The 8,696-nt window shown below is 43.5% G+C and overlaps 1 protein-coding gene across 2 annotated transcripts in view; it reads right to left on the bottom strand.

The window, feature by feature from the left end:
* Positions 1-235: 235 nt before the first annotated feature.
* pax5 (paired box 5) overlaps positions 236-8,696 on the bottom strand; it is a 61,319-nt gene continuing 52,858 nt past the window's right edge. For both annotated transcript variants that reach the window (XM_048996012.1, XM_048996013.1), the window contains exons 10-11: positions 8,017-8,103; positions 236-5,513 (exon numbers count right to left, since the gene is read on the bottom strand). In XM_048996012.1, the coding sequence (XP_048851969.1) occupies positions 5,437-5,513; positions 8,017-8,103 (164 nt within the window). In that variant the 3' untranslated portion in view covers positions 236-5,436. The remainder of the gene's footprint in view (positions 5,514-8,016; positions 8,104-8,696) is intronic.

Below are 8,696 nucleotides of genomic sequence, written 5' to 3'. Positions count from 1 at the left end.
CGTGGATTAATGCGGTGGTGACATTATGCAGTACTTGCTCTGCTCACTGAATCACTCAAATATCAAAACAGTAAAGGGCTCCTTCACTGCCCATTTCAATGAATGTAAGCAGAAGCATATATACACAACCCTGAATAGGATATGTGGTTACAGAAGATGGACGGATGGATGGATGGATGGATGACACACACATACATGTACTCTGTACGTCTCACACCGAAAGTCACAGAATCTGTCAACTTTAAAAAATTACTTTTATTTTCAAGAACCGATAAAATCATGGCAAGTATTTACAAATAATTAAATCTTGTCTCACAGTACAGGTACATAAAACGAGGATTCACAAATGACACCCGCTTAGGTGAAGAGTCACGTATCTGAGCTGCCGCCCCCTTCCCTTGCAGGTATAAGGGGCCAGCAAGCCCCAGCAAACAGAACCACTCAGATCTGACATATAAAACCCAGAAAAGGAACCAGCAAGAAACCATTACAAACTGGATATGCAATGATATTAACAATGACTATATAAACCTGAAAAATAACCCTAATATTGAAGTCACTATATGCAGTCTGGACAATTCCAAAATCAAACGAAAATTAAAGGAAAATCCAGTGATTTGATATCTTTGGCAAACTGGCACTCCTGTAAATACATTCAAATATTCAGACAGCACATGACACAATGAAAGAACACTAGAATACTAGAAATACTAGAAAATGTAAGAAAAACATACAATTTTCTTAAGGAAGCATTTGTTTCATTCAATATTCATTTTTTCATTGTTGTCACTCATTTGAAGGCATTTTAATATTTTCTCCTGTTCGTCTTTTGACTTTGAAACAACGTGATGCTCAAAATATTTTCGACTTTGGTGGATCCTACAGATATGTGGTCGGATTTCTGTTTCCCTTAATAGAACATGTCAGGCAGTTAGCGACACTTCCGTACCCATCACATGACCATCTTTGCTTCTCATTGTGGGGATGGAGATGAAAATTTCACTACTGAAGGCAGAGAGGAGGGCTGTGGGACTCGGGGGCTGCAGAAACGACAGCCAGAAGGTGGTATCTGACATTACTTAGCTAACGTTTAGTCTTGAGCTGATCCCAGTGCGCGCGGTGAGGGTGACAGCGAGTGAGGAGCAATGATGCAGTTTCACTAATAGCGTAGTTTCTGATTTCAAACTCCGAAAAATTTCTCATAAACGGTAAACATCTTGAGTGATACTGCAGCAATAACTCCAAATACAACTGAAGAGCAAATTTTTACAACTCAGTCCACGGGATACATTTTCAAGAAAGTTTCTCTGCAATTATTGAGTTTTGGAAATTTAAAGAGTTTATCATTGGATAACGACTGAGTGAGATTTGGTTCCCAATACTGTTACATATGATGAGGAGGCCTGATTTTAGCTCACTGTCTGTCTCATCACAAAAACAACAAAAAATCACCCGAGCAAGTTTTGGAAGTTAGCTCTTTAATGGATTAATGGATAGCTGGATATTCAACCAAAACACCATCATTGAGATATAAACTCGAACGAAACAATTCCCGGAAATGATATCACTCGGTCGAGTTAGCTTAGCACGCTAGTGATGTTTTCAACAGGATCAACCATGTCTGAATTCTGATCAAGCCTGGTTGTGTGTGTGTGTGTGTGTGTGTGTGTGAGAGAGAGAGAGCGTGAATGACAATGGAGCTCAAATCACTGCCTGACCCGTCAAAGTGGAACCATCTCATTTGTTAATGGTTTCATCCATTTTTTATTTTGCTATTTACCCTAGGATACTGACTAAGCTGACCGAAATCCTGGTCTCTGCATGCATTTGAACGTACTGCCTGTTCAATAATTCAACCGATAGGCATTTTCATATTCTATGAATCCCTATGCAGCCTTCAGGACTCTGAATTTAAATATGTCTAATGCCCCATATCCAACAATGTAATCATATTTCACAGGGAAAGGAGCACTTTAGGAAAGGTCAGGGAATCCGATCGGCGGGGTGGTCGTAATAGTCGTAATCCCACTGGGTGGGAGGGGGCATCCCTGGGATGCGGACGTGTAGGGGGCAGGGGGGAGGGCATATCTGATAGGATTATGGTGGGGGTGGAGGGGGCTTGACGGGGTAGTTATGCTTCCCGGGGAGGGTGGAGGGGTCAATGTCCCAAGGAGGACATCGGCAAAGGTTCTGCTTATTCTCTGGTGAGCCGGGTTCCGGGTTCTACTGGTAATACCCAAAATATAACCAATGGATTTTAATGGGGGGGTGGGGCACGTCTCAGTGGGTGGCCGTGTACCCTCAGTCCGTCACGGCAAAGGAGCGTGCGTAAAAATAAATAATTTTTGTTCAGATCGATTGTGTGTCGCTCTCCATAAACACACAAACCACAAACAATTCATGTCGGAAGAATCCAAAGAGAGGTCTGGGAGATCCAATTCACTGATTCAACATGTTGCATAATCTGCAACATCAAGTGTTGTGGACTCTCCAAAATATGGTGTCACTATCAGCAAATCAGCTGCCGCATGCCTACTGAGGCTTCAGGCCTGTTCGCTGGGTAGTAGGATCTGTCACCAATTTGCTGACTCCCGAATCCGAGCGAATCTCACCGAGTCTACAGGATGCTGCAGACGATAAGCGGTCTACGGATGTTTCGGCGACCATGAAGAAGCAGTTGGAAAAGGCACTGTCCTTGATTGTAGCTGGTGTACCTCAGGTTAATAATGCCTCTGGGTAAAGGTATAATAAAGGTATAAGGGTAAGTTCACCACAACACCGCAGAGAACTCTAAGGTCTGTTTTTTTTTTTAGAGTTGCATCCAAGCAACTTTGGGTTAATAAAAACAAGTTAAGACTTTACACAAAACAGGTAGGGAAAAAAATACCACTTTTGCATTCCATCCCATACAGAAATCCCTAAAATAGAAGTATACATAAAACTTTGCTCATTCTCCTTGAAGGAAAAGACTGATCTGTGTCATATTGACGTTGGCCGATTCAAACAGCGTCACATTACCAAAGGTTTCAGGAAAATGAGAGAGAGATATTTTAAACTCCAAGATGGCGCCTAACAGGAGGCATCGTCTCAAAAACGCTCTCAGCCTAATTCTGTACAACAGCGGGAATCTTTCATTTTAACCAAGAAATTAATCTTATTTAGCCTATTAACCCCAAACTAAGTACCAAACCAGTGGCCCAAACTATATTTTTTTGGTCCAACTGGTAGGACAAGCCCTTTGCATCTCTGTGCTTTATATGACTGGAGGATTCAACCTGCCAGCGATCTTAGCATCTCTGAGCAACTCTTTGAGTACGTAACACACTTCCGGAACCAAACAATCAACAGGCCTAATCCTGTGACTGAGATTATCTACCACCTGGCATAAAAATCAGACAGTAATCTATAAACAAATGTTTAATCAGCTCACCACATTAATCACTGTTTATTAAACGTTTAAATATATTAACCTCTTTTTCCATAAATAATTTTGTTACGACCAGAACCGTGTATGGATTATTTTACAACTGTTCACCATGTGTGTCTGTGTATGGAAGCAGACAATGTACAGCTTTCGTGGCTTTGCCCTATTTGGGGTACGTCAGTGCCGTCTGTGTAGTCAGACTACATCCCATAATTTGTCCATACTGACTGTACACATTTAAATACATTACTGTACATATAGACTTTATATTGTCCGCTAACTAGATTTTGAAAAAGAACACGTTCACTGACACGACTCTCTTGGCACGCAGCTGTTTTTGTTCCTCCATTTAGCGTGTTAGCGTGTCTCTCCTCGGCTCGTATCGCAGTCCGCTGGCGTTGCACTTTGGGATGTTGGGCAGGCGTGTCTGTCGAACAGAGATGGTGACCGGCTTCTGCTCCTGTGTCTCGTTCCCTTGGACAACGGCGGGACTCTGACCTGAATTTGAGGCTTGGAAAACACCATATGGGAAAAGGACGATTTCTCTGCATTTTGCTATGAGCGAGACTCATCTTCAGTCCCTTTAATCCATAATGGAATCATTGGAATTAACTAAAGTCTAGATTTTCCACTGTGTATAAGTGGTATGACCCTTCCTCAGATTATTCGCAGTGCAGAATAACAGTCAGGCGAGGGGCTGTCTGTCACTGCAACACCACCAGTTCCACTGCAGGCTCAAGCTAGTGTCCTTAGTGTCAAACTGATGTTGTCCAGAACATTGAACAGATCATATTATCCTCCCACAAGGCTTATAGGTTTTCTCCTTTCGAACGGAAATGCAATTTCAGAACAAAATGTTTGGACTTGCCCTGCATCAGACCTCAGAGGCCTCAGCTGACAGGGAGTCGTATATATGATTGTTTTCTTCCTAACTTTTCAATGTGCTCCATGGATTTTGTGATTTAGATTATTATTATTATTCAAATGATGAAGTACATTTCATGACTTCAGATTGCTTTTTTAAATTAAATTTTTTACTTTTTTCTAATTAAATTCAGGGATTCCAAAGCTGGTAAAAAAGGGTGAAATTAAAATATTAAGGAAATCTCTAGCCTCGGTGTGAAATGCTGTGGACCAATCAGACAAGGAGAGCTGTGGAGAGCGAGGCGCAGCATTGCGTGAGATCCAGCTGCGCGTGAGATGCAGTTGTGCATGAGATCCAGCTGCGCATGAGATGCAGCTGCGCATGAGATCCAGCTGCACGTGACATGCAGCTGCACGTGAGATCCAGCTGCACGTGAGATCCAGCACAGGTCCAGCTGACGGTAATCCCAGCTGTAGGACAGGAACCCGGCAACAGCGTCCGAATTCTATGAGGGTTTATTGGGTCCCATCTAGCACAAGTTTAAAAAGGGCCGTCACCAACCAGATCGCTGCACCTGACCTCCAGCTATCGGCTGCTCTGATTGGAGCATTGGCATTGACGGTTATGTGGCATTTCATTTGTCTGGGACAAAGGAGTAAGGCATTTGTGAAGTCAGATTACGAATCTCACGCTCTGAAAAAAACTGATTTGTCTGAAACGGTCACTGACGCACATATTTCTCCCGATATCATAAAGGTTGATGAATACTTCCAGAAGTACGGGCTTTCATACACATCCTCAAAAATAATCAATAAATAAATGGACTGATCAAAAATATGTCTTGTACTTAACGGCTGCGTTTTGCGTTGGATCCGCACACATTGTGGAGCATCCTTGATAAGACGTTTCGCATGCTGCCCCTTGCCTGTTATCTTATGCATCGCCGTCTCCCTGCGCATGCTTTCCTGTCTCAGCTCAGCACCATGACAGTGGACTGCGTCAGGTGTTGTGGGTGGTGAGGGTTAAACGATTGGGCTCCTGGCCTCATCACAGCCTTCACCTCCCCCTTTCCTGTAGGTGACACTATCCTCCTCCTCGCTCTCTCTCTCTCTCTCTCTCTGGCTTTATCTCTTTGGGTGTAGGGGGGTCAGTGGCGGTCATAGGCAGCAGCGGTGGTCGCTGGACTAGGCCCCCTAGCGGCTGCACTGTAGTAGTATGGAGAGCCTGGGGAAGAAAGGAGACACAGTTTTCAGTCCAGTGGCAGGTCAGGCCAAAGTGAGCCAAGCCGATCCAAACCAGGACAAGCTAATGTAGGACATTAAATAGCACCAGCACCAGCTTGACACTTCACTATTTACACTTCCTTCATATTGCCATAATAACTAACTGCGACTGCATGTCCCTCATATATATATATATATATATATATATATATATATATATATATATATATATATATATATATAAACCTATAATAAAAATATATACCTGACTCCAGAGCTACATGCAACACCAAGAGGTGTTACTCCAAACATGGGAAAACCATAAAAGTTGCTTGTAAAATCTATCTATCTACATCAAGCCAGTAAAGATAGCAAATAAAATATTTATAAAAGGATGCTGTAGAGTTATACTACCAAAAAGCCTGTCTTTTTTTTTTTTTTTTTTTAAAGTAATTTCTGAAATATTGCCAAATGTAAAACACTGTCAGTGAGGAGCAATAATAAAAACAATAATTATAAATATATCATTGCCAATATATTTGCCGGAAGGTTTCCGTCCTCCTCACAGCTTCTGCTTTAAGCAGCACAGAGGTGTGTGAATTACTGCTGCAGAAAGTCAACGCAGTGCCCCCCAGAGGCGGGAGGTAGCAGGTTCGGTTGTTCATTGTGTGGAATCCCCCTGTAACACCAGGAACCGTCTCTGCGGCTCACGCAGGCCTTTTGGGAATGGCTGAAATGCTACCGGCTATCAGGGAGGTAGCGGTCCTCGAACACCGAGAACGGAAATGGGTGTGAGGCGCAGAACCAGGCTCGGGTGTCAGTCTGGCTGGTGGAGGGAGGGCGGACCGTTCAGGACCACCGATTCGGGGGGGTTTACAATCAGAAGCCTGACAAACCAACGCCGGAGAAATTCACGCAATAAAAACACACTGACATAGTGAACAAATCACGTTTCTTCATTAGATTAGTGACATCAACTGTACCATCCATCTGCATTGTCTAATTTCCATATTAATACCCATTATTTACCATTATTCATTATTCACTCATTCTTCCTTTTTATATTCAGCCCTATTGCTCTCATCATCACCTATACTGAAAATATTCCAACACTGTTTATGTTTACATCGTGTTTTAACTTCTCCTATTTGCACGTGCACCGCAGTCTGTGGAATACGCCACGTGATTGCATGCTGTGTTACAGATTATGCAAGGTGTGACAATAAGGCTCCACAAGGGATCGTGACAGACAGAAGAAGCTGAGAAAATGTGAAGGCTTGTTTGCCGAGTAGAAGATGGGCAAGAGGCACGGGAATCAATAAAAACAACTGGGGGGAAACTGAGAGTGTCCACCGCGACGCATTAGCAATCATAAGCCCGGGTGCCATCCCCCCACCCCCGTCTGTCAGCGCATGGATCGTTCCCCTCATGTCTGAGATGGGGGGAGGGAGAGCGAACGGTGGGAGCCATAAAAAAGAGACCAGTGGAGCGGACATGGTGGACAGGGGAGAGGAAAAGGAGAGGAAAACAGACATGGGGCCAAGAGACGACGTGGAGGAAACAGTCCTCAGGGAAACGCAGGAGTTTTTCACAAAACCAGACTCTGAACTTCTATCATTTTCTGAAAATGTCCTAAGAGCTTGATTTTAAATCCATGAATTATCAGAGTTGTCAATCTAGAAAAACATACAAAAGGCTTAATGAGAGAGCGAAAATCCTACCGAACTAGCAAAGAGCCCAGCTTTTGTGGTTAATGCGTTCTTTTCATGAAAGTTTGAATGTGAGAATGTAGGTCACCTGAACACTCCCCTCGTAGAGGGAGCATTCAGTGCTTACGGGGAATATGTCTGTCTGGTTCTACAAGAAGTACTTGCTACCTTTCATACATGTGAGGCGGTGCTTTACAGATATCCATCCTGAACATGGCTGCCAGTATCCCAACACAGGATTAACCAACCCAGAGGAGCAGCTATTGGAAAATCAAATGCCGTCTAGACACCGTTCATATTTTCAATCTGCCACAGCGACAGAGGGCAAATGACAGCAGTCAGTGACTGTGGTCCAAACTCTTACACTTTTTATTCAAAGGTGATGCATCACACACCTTAATAATTTATCGGCTCACATTCATATATATGGAAAGCGAAACAGATTTTTAGAAATAGGTCTTGAGGTACCCATATTACATTACTGCACCTGGGACCCCTACCTGTAACGGGCTGTGTTTGTTTTGTGCAGACAGATCTCAAATGATGTTATAACGACTTAGTAAATCTGGACTTGCGCAAAGTTGCATGGAAGTGGAAGTGCTAACGAAGTTTATACTTACACGTTCCACTTATTAATATATGTTCGTTATTACTAGTGTTTTTTTGGGGTTATGTATTTTTGGTATGGATGGTATGGGGGAAGGTCAATTTGACTTACGTAAGCATTTGTGGAACGGGTTACTTTTATGTTGACAATTTGCCCAGTGAGAGCAGCGGTCCCGTTATGGCACTTACCTAATAGGCCGGGGTTGGGGAACCTCCAGGACTCGTTGTACGTGGGGTATTGAGCGTGGGAGTATGGGCCATTGGAGAAGTCTCCACCTAGAAGAGATCATATAGCAAAATTACAAGTTACTGGTGAATCCCACCTGAAACGTGGATTGCTAAGCAGCTACGAGTGCCTCATGTCCTCGCTAAGTCTTGCACTCCTAGTCTGATGCTCAGGGATATCATTATGGTCACCGCCTAATGCTCATACCTGTCCCAAACAGGGATATCATTATGGTCATCGCCTAATGCTCAGACCTGTCCCAAACAGGGATATCATTATGGTCACCACCTAATGCTCAGACCTGTCCCAAACAGGGATATCATTATGGTCACCGCCTAATACTCATACCTGTCCCAAACAGGGATATCATTATGGTCACCGCCTAATGCTCATACCTGTCCCAAACAGGGATATCATTATGGTCACCGCCTAATGCTCAGACCTGTCCCAAACAGGGATATCATTATGGCCACCGCCTAATGCTCAGACCTGTCCCAAACAGGGATATCATTATGGTCACCGCCTAATGCTCAGACCTGTCCCAAACAGGGATATCATTATGGTCATCGCCTAATGCTCATACCTGTCCCAAACAGGGATATCATTATGGTCACCGCCTAATGCTCAGACCTGTCCCAAACAG

Source organism: Brienomyrus brachyistius, chromosome 25 (assembly GCF_023856365.1).
Source record: "Brienomyrus brachyistius isolate T26 chromosome 25, BBRACH_0.4, whole genome shotgun sequence".
Taxonomy (NCBI): Eukaryota; Metazoa; Chordata; class Actinopteri; order Osteoglossiformes; family Mormyridae; genus Brienomyrus; species Brienomyrus brachyistius.
The sequence above is the reverse complement of the archived record's forward strand: the minus strand, read 5'-3'. Positions and strand labels throughout refer to the sequence as shown.